This window comes from Mixophyes fleayi, chromosome 4 (assembly GCF_038048845.1).
Source record: "Mixophyes fleayi isolate aMixFle1 chromosome 4, aMixFle1.hap1, whole genome shotgun sequence".
Classification (NCBI taxonomy): domain Eukaryota; kingdom Metazoa; phylum Chordata; class Amphibia; order Anura; family Limnodynastidae; genus Mixophyes; species Mixophyes fleayi.
This window is the reverse complement of record NC_134405.1, coordinates 346,381,112-346,397,309: the sequence shown is the minus strand read 5'-3', so window position 1 is coordinate 346,397,309 and position 16,198 is coordinate 346,381,112. Positions and strand designations below refer to the sequence as shown.

General features: G+C 42.5%; 1 protein-coding gene across 11 annotated transcripts in view; it reads right to left on the bottom strand.

Moving 5' to 3' along the window:
- Nucleotides 1–282: 282 nt before the first annotated feature.
- Nucleotides 283–16,198, bottom strand: part of EPS8 (EGFR pathway substrate 8, signaling adaptor) — a 110,086-nt gene continuing 94,170 nt past the window's right edge. For 8 of the 11 annotated variants that reach the window (XM_075210844.1, XM_075210848.1, XM_075210849.1 and 5 more), the window contains 8 exons: nucleotides 15,271–15,382; nucleotides 14,420–14,563; nucleotides 12,303–12,338; nucleotides 9,796–9,819; nucleotides 7,109–7,301; nucleotides 2,490–2,670; nucleotides 2,174–2,303; nucleotides 283–867 (listed from right to left, as the gene is read on the bottom strand). In XM_075210844.1, coding sequence (XP_075066945.1) covers nucleotides 754–867; nucleotides 2,174–2,303; nucleotides 2,490–2,670; nucleotides 7,109–7,301; nucleotides 9,796–9,819; nucleotides 12,303–12,338; nucleotides 14,420–14,563; nucleotides 15,271–15,382 — 934 coding nt within the window. In that variant the 3' untranslated portion in view covers nucleotides 283–753. The remainder of the gene's footprint in view (nucleotides 868–2,173; nucleotides 2,304–2,489; nucleotides 2,671–7,108; nucleotides 7,302–9,795; nucleotides 9,820–12,302; nucleotides 12,339–14,419; nucleotides 14,564–15,270; nucleotides 15,383–16,198) is intronic. The other 3 variants (XM_075210853.1, XM_075210850.1, XM_075210851.1) reach the window with 3 other exon arrangements.

Genomic DNA, 16,198 nt, shown 5'->3' with positions numbered 1-16,198 from the left:
CAGAGTATATTATCTTCATTTACGGCTCAATCAGGGACTAGATCACTGTATTTTCTTCTATTTTATATGTTTTATATCCTCATCCTACCTGCTCTGGTGCTTCCATCTGTACCTTAATAGTGAGCAGCAGGGATTCCGGTTACTATATTCTAATTATGTACACTATTAAATACTATATTTATCTTTCCAGATGCATATGAGATTGTATGTTCTCTCTGTATCTCACACATATGACTAAACAGTCAATTATTCTTTGGCCATTTGAGAGAAATTACACATAATAAATACATAGAAACCAGGTCGGTAAAAACACTTTACTGGTCATTTTCAAGAACCTCTGTAAAATAATTTATGTTTATTATTTGTGCATCAACTTTCTAAACTTTTATTCAAAGAGGACAAATGCTTTTTACATAAAGACAAATATACAAGAAACTTATCATGTAACAATTTGTTTGGATGGCAGATAGCGAAAGCCAACATATAAGAATACAGTTACTGCAATATACACTTAATACTTGGGTAGAATTCTCTCTAATCCCATTGTTTAGAAAGAACATTCGCTCACTTCAGGCTGTAGGGATGGTGTGATGGATCCAGGTACTGTACAAAACGCAATAAGTAGGTGAATATCAGATTCACTCACACAATACGGACAGAATGTTGAGAAAGTTGGACAAAAATTCCCAGAAATAAAATTTGGCGAATTGATGAAGATATTAAACCCTCCTGAAATAGATACAAAAAAAAAAATCAGTGGTTGTTTCCTTCATCAAAAGATTCAACCCCAGAATCGCTGGCAGCGGCGTTGATCTTCTCTTGGCGTTTTTTCATGATTTCCAGCAGCTCAGAGCTTCCATTTAATTCCTGGATGACGGAAGAGGAGAAGGGCAGGTTTACTACATATGAAGCGTTGCACACTCAGGGACAACTGCGCTCATTAGTAACAGAAATAAAACTTTTATCCCCGGCATTATATACTAGAATATTAACAATCTGCAGATTTATTTCTAAAGGGCTTGATGTGGCTGTGAGTGAGATGACGGAAGACGTGCGGAAAGTCTGCCATATAATATTCATGAGTGAGAACAGCCTATGTACTGACAGGATCTTCCTGTGACATCATCAGACTGCCAGCTTTAAGCACATTGGCTGTCACAGTGGTATTGTTTTATAGAAAAAAAACTGGTTTGTGTACATTAAGGTTGTATTATTAGCTTTATTAGATCGTTATATGGCAGGTGAAAGAGAGAATTATATTCTTACATTCTCAAATGACAACATAATTCACATTGTTACATGAAAAAAAGACAATTCAGTCATTAACTTTTAAAATTTGAATAAAACATCTTAAAAACAAAAAAACACTCAACTTGTGAAATTCAATTTACACATATTCACGATTAAACCCGAACCAGAAGTCTGTGCAAAACAGCATGTAGAAAATCAAGCATGAAGAATCCTGATCCACCACTGCCGTCCAGACTGATCGGTCACGTGTCTCTGCTTCCAATGCGGTTCAACCCAATGCAATGGTTTTTATCAAAGCAAGTGGAGTGTGGTGTTTTGTTTTTTTTTTTGTTTTTTTTAAGATGTTTTATTAAAATTTGAAGTTAATGCACAAGATTGTCTTTGGTATTTCCACTCTCTATTGCATGGCAAAAATACGTGGATTGGAGGTTCTGACCTAAGACTCGATGAGAGAACGGATCTACAATTTGCCCTTTGTTTGGCTGTCAGCATACACCCTGAGGGGGGCTGAGAATAAGAGAAGCACTTGGTGTGTTTCTGTTCACATTATAGTCCACGGGGACAAGTGGAAGACACCTGTCCTAGCATGACATATTGCACTATGGTTATTATGTTATTTTACATGCGAGTCTTATTAAGGGCACTTCAATTCACCTTTTTGAGGGAAAAAAATATTTTTGGAAGAGTGGATCCAAGTTGATCAGCACCCTATTGAACATAATTCACATTGCATTCAGCCTTTACTGGGACAGATACGACACAACTGAGCAATATTCTTTTATCCAGCAGCAATTGCTGCACTTTGTCTCATTACAGCAGAAAGTGTCACTATATAAATATATATTACACCTATACAGTCATATATACACATATAAATAATTACATTCTAAACAGGTATCTATATATAAGAAACATTTATTACCTCCAAAGTGGCCTTTTGTACAGTCACCTGATTGTAGACTCTGGGTCCTTCAGGACAGACGGTCGTTAATTCATCCTTCGTTAGAGAGAAGAGCTGGGCGCCCGTTAATACTCCCAGACTAGTGATTGTTCTAAAGACACAGTGACATTGATTTGTTAATTACCCAATTGATTGATAGGGGATCTGTTTCCTACTACACAGCTCACAGATCACATGAAGAGGAATAAGAAAGATGATTATTGGTGAAAGAGCTGCAGAGTAAGCTATCACTCTATAAATAAATGTAAAAAATATATAGCGAATTACTACGATTTACACAGAATTGAATCCCTTTGCTTGCAACCATAGTTTCACATCCTCTGTGGACGAACTGTACGAGATATTGACAGCTGGTGCGTTTTGTCGCGGTATTGTGAATTTTCTCTGTGCTGCGCTACGCCCAATAGTGAGTCTGTGAACTAATTCATCCTGAACTTCTTCCATCTGAGATTTCCTCCCTAGAAGTGAAGAATAATGTTCATCAATAAATCCACAACTTAGAAAATTGTACCTGTGACACATTAACTTTTATGTGTAAATTAGCAGCATTATCTGTTACATATCATATACACACACACATAAATACACAGAAATCTTTAGTATAATACAATGCTTCTGTAATCTCTATAACGCAGTATAAGAATGTTCTCTACACACGCTCTAGAGCTCAGCAACCGAGGTTGTCAAAGACCTAATAAAATACAACAAAATGTAATATGTACATCCATGTTATACAGATGACGGAAGCAGTTATCCCTGAGGCTGATGACCTGCGCAGATTAAAGGGAAATATATTCATCAGAAACTGCTACTTTCAATTTACCTTTCTAAAATTATCCTGTTAAATATTTTGAAGCACAAAAGGGAACTATGCTGTAACCGAGGAGGTGGCCAAACAGTCCTCAAGAGCTACCAACAGTTCATGTTTTCAGGATTTCTTTAGTCATGCGCAGGTTAGTTAATCTATTTGCCTGGGTCTGTAATTATCCCCTATGTTGCTACAGACAGAAATCCTGAAAACATGAGCTGTTGGTAGCTCTTGAGGACTGGGTGTGAGCACCTCTACTGTAACCACAACAACCTTTCAGATTATAGCTATGATTTATGAGTAAAGCTGGGAAAATGAACGGTACAATCCAAAAAACCCATCCCTGGCAGAGGTCAGATGAGAGCCCCACAGCTCTACTCAATACACTGAATGTGATATTATATTATAATATGAAACACCAGGACCCAATTATCCAATAGGCTGACTAGGCTTTTTGAGGGGGGGGGGGGGAAATCACAAATTTTTGGGGTGCTAAATTGTGTCAGGGAGAGGTATAAACTGAAATGTTAAAATATAAAAAGAGGATAGTTGTTCTCAAAAGTAAAAAAGAAAACATGGGCAGCACATGGTTCAGTGGTTAGCATTTCTGCCTCACAGCACTGGGGTCATGAGTTTGATTCCAGACCATGGCCTTATCTGTGCGGAGTCCGTATGTTCTCCCTGTGGTTCCGTGGATTTCCTCCCACACTCCTAAAACATACTAGTAGGCAGGGGAGAGCTGGTAAGTTGTAGCCCGGGGGGGGCAAGACTCTACTAAGCAACCTATTAGGAACATTTTAAATGAAAAGCAATGGAGCCAGTCCCATAGTGGACTACCCTGGGCTGGGACACTGGGCCACCTGCAGGTTAAGTGGATGGCTGGTAGGCTTTGAGAAACAGATGGGTATTGAGAGCCTGTTTGAAGGAGCCCAGCTTAGAGGACAGACCGATGGAGCGTGGGAGGTCATTCCAGTGGAGGGGGGCAGCACAGAAGAAATCTTGAATTCTAGCGTGGGATGAAGTGATCAGTGAAGAAGCAACGTCATTGGCTAAGCGTAGGGAAGGGGTGGGAATGTGAAAGGAGATTAGAGATATAACTTGCAGAGGAATGGGAGAGAGCCTTGTAGGTGACAGTGAGGAGTTTAAAGAGTAGGGGAAAGGGAGCCAATGTAAGGCAAGGCAAAAAGGGGAGGCAGAGGAGGAGCGGACGTGAAAGAAAGATAAGTCTCGAAGCAGCATTGAGAATAGAGCGAAGGGGGGCAAGATGGGAGTGAGGGAGGCCGGTGAGGATAAGGTTACAGTAAATAGAGACAGGAAATAAGTACATGGATAATAGTTTTGATGACATCCTCAGAAAAGAAGGGCCAGATGTGGGCAATATTGCTGTAGCTGGAAGAGACAGGATTGGGCAAGAAATTGAAAGTGGGGGCAAAAGAGAAGGAGAAGTCTAGGGTGACTCCCAGGCAGTGGAGTTGGGGAACAGGAGATATGGTGTTATTAACGGTGATTGAGTGATCAAGGTGGGGTGAAGATTTAGAAGGAGGGAAAACAATGAGTACAGTTTTAGCAATGCTGATTTTGAGAAAATGTGAAGACATCCAGGAGGAGATGGCGGAAAGGTAGAAACACGAGAGATGGGGGCCGTCAGGGAAAGAGATGCAGAGTTGAATGTCGTCGGCGTAGAGGTGGTACTGGAGACCAAAGAAAGAGATGAGATCGCCCAGGAAGGTATTGCACAGTGAGAAACGAAGAGAGCCGAGAACAGAGCCCTGAGGGTCTCCAACGGGGAGGGCGGAGGGGGGGTGAGGATGAGTCAGGAGTGGAAACAGAGAAGGAATGGTTGGCATTGTAGGAGGTGAACCATGTAAGGATGGTGCCAGAGAGGCCAAGAGAAAGAAGGGTATGCAGAGGGAGGGGGTGGTCCACGATGTCAAAAGCCGCAGAGAGGGTCAAGAGTAGAAGCAGGTAGAAGTTACCCATGGATTTAGCTGAGAGGAGGTTAGTAACTTTGGCTAGGGCAGTTTCAGTGGAGTGGAGGGGGTTGAATCAAGATTGGAGGGGGGTCGAGGAGGGAGTGAACTCAGATGTGACTAGTGAGGTGGTTGCAGACAATGCGCTCAAGTAGTTTGGAGGCAAAGGGAAGAAGTGATATGAGGCAGTAGTTAGCGAGAGAGGTGGGGTCAAGGTTGGGTTTCTTAAGAATGGGGGAGATGAGGGCATGTTTGAAGGAAGATGGGGCAATGCCAGTGGAGAGTGACAGATTGAAGAGGTGTGCAAGGTGGGAGCAGGCAGTGGTAGAGAGGGAAAGAAGGAGGTAAGAGGGGATGGATCCAGTTGGCAGGTAGATGGGAGAGAGGAAAGAATGAGAGAGGACTTCATCACCCAATGTAGGGCAGAAGGATCTCCAGCAGAGTTGGATGTTGGAGGAAGGTGAAATGATGACGGTGCTTTGAGGGTAAGAGAAGTCTGATTGCCTCCTTTTTATCCTCTACTATTGAGGCTAAGTTGGTGGCAGAGAGGGAGAGTGAGATTGGGGTGGATTAAAAGTAGCAAAGAGGTGGTGGGGATTGGATGACTGAGAGGAAATGAGGGATTTAAAGAAGGACTGTTTGGCAAGGGAGAGGGCAGAAACGTAGGAGAAGAGGATAAACTTGTGAAGGAAACTCGGCCAGGAAGCAAAATTTTCTCCAGAGGAGTTCAGCAGCACGAATGCACTTCTGAAGGAGGCGGGTGAATTTGGAGTACCAAGGTTGGAGAAGTAGGCGGCGACAGCGGACAGAAGAGGCAGGGGCGACAGTGTCCAAGGAAGCAGTGTTGTGGAGTGGTTGTAGAGAGAGGTTGCCTGGTCAGGGCGGGCCAGGGTGGGAAGAGAGGAGAGGAGAGTTTCGAGAGAGGAGAGTTTCGAGAGAGGAGGAGAAGGGTCTAGAGCATCAAGATTGCACCTAGTGGGGGTAGGTTTGGATGGGGTGAGTGCAGGGAAAAATGTGAAGGTGAGGAGATGGTTGTCAGAGTGGTAAGGGAGAGCTAGAAAAGTCAGAGAAAGTACACAGGTGAGAAGACAAGGTCAAGGGAGAGACCAAGACTGTGGGTGGGGGAAGAGGTCCACTGAGTGAGGCCAAAGGAGGAAGAAAGGGCAAGAAGTTTGATAGAGGTGAAGTCAGCGAGGTTATCGATAGGGATGTTAAAATCACCTAGTATGATGAAGGGAAGGTCAGAAGAAAGGTAGTGGGGAAGCCACGCTGCGAAGTTGTCAAGATAAAGGGAAGTGGGGCAGTAAATGAATGAGACACGGAGGCTGCTATTAAACTGACCTTAGCCTCTGTGTGTGTATATGTGTGTGGTGTGTGTATGTTAGGGAATTTAGGCTGTAAGCACCAATGAGGCAGGGACTAATGTTAGCGAGTTCTCTGTACAGCGCTGCGGAAACAGTGGCGCTATATAAATAAATGGTGATGATGATGATGGATGATGATTATAGGATTCAGGACTCCTTGGATGGATAAGTAACAAGCTGACTTTTCTCAATCATCTTTACTGTGGATTGCTCCCGCATTCTAGAGGGTTCTGTTGTACACAGTTTATATAAATCAGTGGATCATTAATCCTATTACAACTGATAAAGGCCTTCCCCTTATCCTTGTCTTGACTATCACCTGGACATATTTAAAGGAGGAATACTGAACTTTTCCATTATGGTTGAGGAGTATTGAAAAATTGGGCTTTATGTGTCCCATTTTATACATTATAGCATTTTGCTTAAAGTCTATTAATATTGCTGATGGTCCTGTGCATTCAAAGTGATTGCTGACAGCATTTTGTATTTATTCATTTATTTATGTAGGTACCCACGCAGAAAATTAACCTCGTGTGCATTTTACTAATCTTAGCATTTATTGCATTTATATTAAACATTCAATTATATATCTGGTTCCAGAGCTTCTTGTTGTTTTCTGTGCTGCATATATATCTGGGTTCATATCCCAGACTTGGAGAGCAGCGGTCCAGATAAGCACTATTTATATTTATGGTCTATTAGCGCCCATTATGTTGTTTAGTATTATATGACATAGCTTTTAGCAAGTACTTACGATCAGCAGGTTTGGTTCCCTGGGGGTCTCGCATACAACTGCCACTGTCACTGGATGTACTGCTCTGGCGACTGACAAGATATCCTGATGGATATGACTTGGAAACAGGTATTGAGATGACTGGAGGGGCAGGTACCGGGTTCGGAGGGGGGCTGGGAATTAAGTGCTTTGGGATCAACTCAGATTTTTGTTTCTAAAAAGGAAGAAATTATTGTATTAGGCAATGTATGTAATGCTACAAATGCTAGAACAAAACTCGATCTGGTTCGGACATATAATCTGAACCAGACTATATGGATGGGGAACTCCCTGGCTCCCATTCTGAACAATGGACCTTTCCTGCTTGTCTGTAGCCCTGACCTCTGCCTGAATTACCGGACCTCGCCTGTTTACCAGTTGCCTCGGCTTCTATTTTGGACCATTCCAGGTTGTCCAGTCTCCTGGAACTCCTCCTACCACCCGCACTACGGTCTCCAAACATAAGATCCTACTACTTAGAGTTAAGACCTGGTGGCACCCGAGTACCAGTGAGTAAAATCAGCTCTACGGGAATGGCGGCTGGTATAGGCGAAGACCTCTACTGCGCTTGTTCTAGGAGTTAGTGTTTGGGACACTAGACATAACACTTACATCAAAATCCCCATACCTCCATGCACCTAGTCAGGATAACTAAGCCCCGAAAGACACAGAAGGCCCAAGTCATGGGACACTCCCTTGTAAACCTCTACATTAAAAGGACACTGAAGCAATAAGTGGTCCATTGTCTCCATCTCCCCATCACATTCCTCCTGTGGACAACCACTATCATTGACACCCCTATGCTTCAGGTGCCCCTTAACATAGAGCAGGCCTGTCCAACCTGCGGCCCTCCAGGTGTTGTGAAACTACAAGTCCCAGCATGCCCTTCCAGCTATCAACTGGTTGTCTACTGGCAAAGCATGCTGGGGCTTGTAGTTTCACAACACCTGGAGGGCCGCAGGTTGGACAGGCCTGACATAGAGCTTTCAGTGAAACGCAAGCCATGAGATCTCTAAACTTTGGCGAATTCCAAGCGCCTCCCTTCTAAGACAAAAACTTTGAGCTCATATCACCTGGGCAATCCTTTAGTAACAGGGACACATCAAAGTGAGTATGCAAAGTTCTCCTCTCCAACACCCTCCTAGAGGAGTTTTTCACCTTACCCACCTCAATCTGTCATTTCCTTGTCACCTTCAAACCTTGAACCACATGGGCCAAGAGGTATCCATGCTTTACGTGAAGATTTTTTACGGGACCCCCATCCAACCATGTGTTGAGAAAGGGGTGTACCCAAACTCGAAAGCCAGCTACCCACCGAGGGGGAGACTCCAAAGAGAGTGAATAGCGGTACCACATGAGGTAGACAGATCTGAACCGTTCCATCCATTTGCAGGACCATTCCAGCTTTTAAAGCTGACAATATTATTTCTGCCCTTAAAGGGATAATTTAAGGAGGTGCCGCCTCTATAATTTAAAACCCTTCCTAAAAGACACTGTGGACCCGGCGCATCCTTAAATTATCCCTTTAAGAGCAGAAATACTACTGTTGGGTTTAAAAGTGACGTCATTTACAGCTGCCGCCCGGTTATCTCATCGGAATTCTCGCAAATCACATTCGACTTTACAGGTTTGTAGGACAAGAGACAGTTGGGTAATCCTTGTCGGGGTAAGTAGTATCGGGTTAGTGGTAGTCGGTGTAAGGACTACCACCAGCTTTTCTATTAACATAATACATAATCTCAGTGAACCATCAGTGCGCACAAATTAATTGTTAATTTTCAAAGCATAGTCATAGTTTAAACATTGCTAAATGAAACTAATGTTGGAAAGTTGCTCTACTGTGGAAATGTTTATGGATGCCATCAAAGGGTTACATCCAGCAACTGTTGAGGCAGTCTGTACCACTCAGGCACAGAGCAGTACTGTTTAAATAAAAAAAATCACAAATTCAGGGTTTATTCCTAAACAGAAATTGGTTTGTCCATCTCAAAAGATTCCCTCACAAAACACGTCACTGTGTAATCCACATACTAACATGGCTGCTCTTCCACCGGTAACGTGTCAGTGTGTAATTCACACACCAACACGGTTGCCCTTCCAGGGGTGTACCCAGGTTTTTTTTCTGGTGCCTGGAAACCCCCTCCCAGCCTGGGGCACTGTATGCTTGAAGTGACTTGCCCCGTGTATATAATGGGAAGAGTTTGAGAGCAGCACAACACTGTCTAAAATTATAGACACACCCCCATGCATACTGGTCATGCCCATTGGTGGCATGGTGTGAAAACCCCTCTCTAGAAATCTTGCATTTGCCCCTGCCCTTCCAGTAGCAACAGGTCAGTGTGTAATTCTCACCCTATTCCAACCTGGGCAGCCCTAAGACATCCTATACTGCTCCATGCCACCCCATTCCACTCCCATTATTGACCATCCCAGAAAGAGAGGAGGAAAGGGCCTACACCCGTATTCATCAGTGCATCTTCAGATCCGCTGGTTACTGAAGTATCTTTTTGTTTAATTAACAGAATTTTACAGCATATGTAAAATATATAAAAGTACCCAACACTATGTCTTCTATACAATAATAATAACAAGTTAGGAAAGGTAACCTGGCACTCAGACACAGAATAAGAATAAAACTGCATCACACAAATAAAAGAACATACAGTTACCTCAGACAGTTCTCCAAGCAGTTGCTGTTAGTAGAGCAGAGAGACACAGTAAGTTGTTATGTACATTATAACATTATAACATGACATCACACAATCACAACCTACTCATCAGGCAGGAACGGAGAAGAATAATATGCTGGGTACGAGTTCTAACCCATAATACCTGACAATTGCTGGGCTGCCATATACACAACGCCCATGTAAACCCTCCCTGGTAACAGGGTTCATTATATGAACCTCTCCCTCCATGTAGTAAATCAGTCTGGAACTCTCGCCAGGCACAATAGAGTGCAGCTATCATAGGTGAGTATTAGGGTATGTGGTGGGAGGCACGGAGAGCACACACAGGCGGGTGAGGTGACTGGCAAGGGGTTCCCAGTGACACCATCTTTAATGTAGCACACCGCTGGTTAATTATGTCCATTAATGAGCCGTTCCTGTATTTAGTCTTCTCTACCTATATTTTGTCCTGGGCATCTATTGATTAAATGATAATATGGCTGGGGGTGTTACTCAACGAATTACACCGGTTAGTCAATATTCTATTCTATTAACTCTGTATCTTATCCAAGCCCATAAAATAAATAATTTTCCACCTGCCCATGTATTTATTAGATACTGGATGAGGACTTGCAGCATAAATAAGACAACCATTTTTAGAAGGTATTTACATGGTATTTTACACAACTCTGATCTGTGCAGCTATTGGCACCAGGGGGCCCCGGTACGGTCAGATACTGGGCGATCTTGGGCTGGGTCACTGAACCACCTGCATTTTCTTTCCTTAAAATATTCCTAATGGACTGCTAAGTCCAGCCTTGGCCGCTGGGGTACAATTTGCCAGCCCTCCCCTGCTTGGCACCCGCTGAGGTATTCCCGACTCTCAATCTTCACACCGGAATGAAGTATTGGACTCTCAGCTCCCAGTTATCAACTCCAGAAAGGTTATTACCCATAAATGTACTATACACCAGAACATCTTTCCAGCATAGGTCTACATATGTTCAGGTGTAAAATAAAGTATATTGTACTCTAAAACATACTCATTACAAGTGTATAAGTGGCACCATTGATACTCCCATTTTTACCAATCACTTGATGCTTCTCTTTCACCAATGGCAATTTACACTGGACGGAGGGATAGATGGGTTTGGGTGTATTAAGCCAATATTAATATCACGTGTGTTGAGAGTACGGTGATATGCAGGGTCTACATTTGGTGTATTATAATTAGACATATGTCCTTTGTCTGGGGTAGTGTCGCTCTGGAGCCACTGGTCAGCAGGTTATTACTCTTCTCACTTTAATATATTTATTTCTCATCACCCCTTTTCCCCTGTTTCCATCAACCATTATCTTTCCTTTCTCATCCTTTTTACACATCTCCGACATTTTATTTATTGTATTTAACTTTCACTTACACCCATTACTCCATTTCACTTAGTCCCCAAGTACCTCGTCTTCAACAAGAAACCTGCAGACCCCCAGCTCCAGTGAGACATTACCCCTGACCATTGAGGGACTCCGTGGAGCGCTCCAGGACTACGATCACTAGGTGGAGGACAGGCGTACCACAAACCATCTCCAGCTACAGATAAGCACATCCGTGTGTCTGCGACTGCCTAATATCCATCCAAACTAAACACAGAGAATTTTATCACTTAATATCACTTTATTTTCAAACTATGTAAAGATTAAAGTACATAACTGAATTTGATTGTTTTTGTGATTTGGAAACTTCTCCCAGTGACACTCCAGTGTGTGCCCTTTGCAGAGTGGTCCTATTGGCCTCTCCACTAGCAGATATATTATAATCCTAATGTGGAGAGTAGACTATGTATGAGAATCACATATAATATCTGCTACCTTGTGTTCCGTGCTCAGATCTATATTATATCCATGGCAGAAAACCGGGGCCTGATACCCAAAGAGTAACTCCATCATAAGGGTACAACATTCCCATACTGGCGGTACAAAGGGTAACTGCATCATACAGGTACAACATACAGTGGCAGCCCCAAGGGACAGCTCCCTCATAGTAAAGTATACATGGTGAGATGTTCCGCTCATCTCAGGTCTCATTTACATGACACCATAGTGGCAGGCAAATATCTATTTGGCCAATCAGGAACCTATAGAATAATTAACTATCAAGAACAACAACTGGACTAAACAGGAAACTCTTCCAGGACACCCCAGATATCAATTGTTGGAGCTTTATTAGGAGAGTGGAGAGGGGAGAATAAAACAGGAGTTAGACTAGAGATGATAAGAAGTAATTTGTTACAATCATATCCATTGATATACAACTGGTTATTATTCATGTAAAGACCACAGTACTTATTTACAGACTTGGGCAAAATAACACCTCCTATAAGTCCTACTGATCATCCCAACTGCTCATGGGGGTCACACGTAAGGAAAACACTGGAAATCTACTATCTAAAGTACATGCAAAGCAGAAAGGTCTAGAACCCACCAATCTACGTGGCACACAGCAACCCTACCTTGAAGATCTCAAATTCCTTCTTTGGCATCAAAAGCTAACATAGGACAAGCAAAGTGGACACACAAATGAATAAAAACTCCTGATAAACATTATAGTCTTCATAAGTGTACAATACTCTCACCTCTAGCACTGTTCATGCAGAATACAGCAATTCTCACTGACAAGTTATTTCAATTAGAACCAGATAAAAGCCATAACATTGTAGAATGGTACAGAAAACAGTATACACTATGGATTCATACATTCTATCAATATGAAATGTAATGAAGACCAGGACAGAAAGACTAACCAATCACCTTTAGCTGGAAATAAAGCGGATGGATTAGGTTATTTGTTCAGGACTGAATATGGACACTTGAGGCAGGCTGGTTATCACTTTCATACACTAGGAGAGGCAATGGGCCCGTTCATCGAGGAACGTAAACAGCGATTTTGTGTGTACAATCCGCAAAATCACTCTGTGCATGCCCAGAACCAGCTCATACGCCACTGAAAGCAGCCATGTTCAATTCATCTTTGAGAGCAAAGGACATTTACTACAGCTTATGATTTCAAGGAGGGAACGAGGTGTGTAAGGGGCGCTTGGCTGTAGTCAATGTACAGTAAGGGCGTGCCAATCACAAGTGCACGCAGCCACTTACAATCCAAGCTCCGGTCCTCTCTCAGCTACTTGTTTTTCTGTGGTATCCATTGCTCCAGCTACAGGGCTAATCTAAGTGCTGCCTACTAGTGATGACAGTCCCGGATGCATGCTATAGCATGTGTTTGCAACCAGGAGCAACTGTAAAAATGTATTTTATGTACAGTAGACATCAATAACATCATTAATAAATGTATTTAATGGGGGAAAAAAACTATCTTTTTTTTTTAAAGTGTTTAATGGTTTATCATTAATGCCCATGTTATTTCCAGGTGACAATAACTCAATATTTTGAGAATTTATATTCCACATAGGTATTGGACGTATCCTGCAGTGTCTTAGTGTAGTAGAACAGAGCAGGCCTGCCCCCTCATCAGTGCACGCATCTTCAAATCTGCTCCTTGTTGAATTTGGGCGTGGGCAGCATGGTGGCTCAGTGGTTAGCACTTCTGCCTCACAGTGCTGGGGACATGAGTTCAATTCCCAACCATGGCCTTATCTGTGTGGAGTTTGTATGTTCTCCCCGTGTTTGCGTGGGTTTCCTCCAGGTGCTCCGGTTTCCTCCCACACTCCAAAAACATACTAGTAGGTTAATTGGCTGCTATCAAAATTGACCCTAGTCTGTGTGTGTGCCTGTTAGGGAATTTAGACTGTAAGCTCCAATGGGGCAGGGACTGATGTGAGTGAGTTCTCTGTACAGCGCTGCGGAATCGGCGCTATATAAATAAATGGTGATGATGATCCCTTTCGTGCCTGTTTATGTTTCACCCTCCCTTAGGATGTAAGCTCTTATGAGCAGGGCCCCCCCTCCCCTCCTGTCTCCCTACCGGTTCTTCTGCTCTGTCTTTACTCCATATGTCTTCCTGGAGTTCCTGAAGTATTGGTACTTTGTGTTTATTGTTCTGCACTTTGTCTCCCTGTTTTGTTCTACTGTTTGTACTGTGTGCGGCGCTGCAGAAACCTTGTAGCGCCTAACAAATAAATGATAATAATAATAATAAATGATGAATTACATCGTTCTGAAACAAACGCAATGCTCAGTATGTGTCCCTTGATGAATCAGGCCCAATGTCTTCATGTACAGAAAGCAATGAATAAAGTTACAAGTAGCCTGATTGCCATTTATCTACTAGATACCGGGATTGTGAATAGATCTATTTGCTATTGGCAATAAGCTGGCCAAATGCCCTACTCTGTGATCTATGAGTTACGGGCAGCGAGATCCAGCCAATGCTCTGTTATGTGATCTGCTACTTATAGCAGTGAGTAGAAGTAATCCTTGGTACTATGCCAGAAACGCAGAGACCATAGTACAAAAGCAGATAGAGAGTGAAAGGGTTAAACAATAAACAACTGTTCGTCACCAACTAAACACTCTCTAATAAAATGCCACATTGTAAAGATACAATAGTACAAAGTACAAACTAGTGCAAAGTATTTCCTGGTGTGAAGTATGGAATGAGCTGGGCGTTTACCTGAATTGTCTGATTATAGACAGGTTCTGAGCGGCCCACTGAGGGGTCTTCAGCTTTCATTACTCCCAGGATATTGTTTGGCACAAATCCAGAAGACCCACTGGAATTCTGAACCTTCCACCACTGTTTCTGATCATCCATAACCTAGGACAGACACACACAAACAAAAAAAAAAACTTGCATAAAACAGAATCTATACAAGACAAACTTGACTAAGGTAACCCAGGTATTTGTTGTAATAGTTGTTCAGTTCTGTTGTTTAGAATGGTCTATGGGTGGTAATGACAGATTTTTACTTTGGCCCTAGGTTTTTAGAACACATCTTGCAGTCTATTGTGTATGGATGCATTGAGTTCTCTGAGCTGCAGAAAGTGTCTCATTCAGTCAGCTCTATACTTTATGGAGTAACAGCTGAATGTACTGTGGGATCTGGATCCTACAACGTACCTCTTGTCTCTAGTGAATTAAGTTATTCCATAATGCCAACATGAAGAACCAAATGTATTTTATTAAACTGGAACCTTTACTGACAACCACCCAACACAACCAATACCTGGTGTAACCTAGTTAATGTTACCTCTATAACACATTTCTTCACTGTCCTTGCAGCTCTTTTGGTTGGACGGTTTTACCCCTATGCAGGGTTCACATTTACAGAAGTGCACCAAAGTGTACATGTAGCTTGTAGACAAATCTTCAGAAAGTCTTGAAGACCCTAGTTGTTTTTTCTCTTTTAGACGCTTAAATAACTCACCCAACCTTTAGAAATATATACCCCTCTTAAAAAAAACCCTTTACATTTACCCCATTTCTAAAATCCCCATCTCCTCCCCTGACTCCCTGGCGATTACCTCCACTATGTCGTCTTTCAGCACAGACAGCTCGTTGAGATTTCTGGCCACAAAATCATACTTGCATATGGCATATTTCTTGGATATTGCTTTAAACTGTTCCTCCGGGTTCCTGTGATAGGAAGAACGTGTAAAATTATTGGATATTTAGTATAAGCTTCTTTTGTCCTCTCAGTACATTGCATGGGTTGTATTTTAATTGCTGTGGACAGCAGTCCTAGAACACAAATCAGAAAATATTGTTACACAGAAATATCAATATAAACTGCAAGCTATAAATTACAATACAACCATCATCATAATGAGTAATTTATATAGCGCCACTAATTCCGCAGCGCTGTACAGAGAACTCACTCACATCAGTCCCTGCGCCACTGGAGCTTACAATCTAAATTCCCTAACACACACACACACAGACCGAGAGAAACTAAGGTTAATTTAATAGCAGCTAATTAACCTACTAGTATGTTTTAGGAATGTGGGAGGAAACCGGAGCACCCAGAGGAAACCCATGCAAACACGGGGAGAACATACAACTCAACACAGATAAGGCCATGGTTGGGAATCAAACTCATGACCCCAGTGCTGAAAGGCAGAAGTGCTAACCACTGAGCCACCGTGCTGCCCATACAGGAAACATTTACTTTGTATTCTATCGATGGGAACGGTTCACATTCACATCTCTTCTTAGGTGAGCGGCATCAATGAGTGACGCTTTTATTGGTATCAGGACATGTTGTCTGGCATACTTCTATACAAAGAAGGATAGCAGAATATGGATCATTTCTACACAAACCTGTTTATGCACAATCTGGTCCAGCACCTGTAGGTTATAACACCAAATGTAATGTTCTCCAGAGGAGGCAGATCTCCTTAAACATGTCATACAGTTACTGAAAAGTCTCTGCTTCCTTACTAGTTACCTACA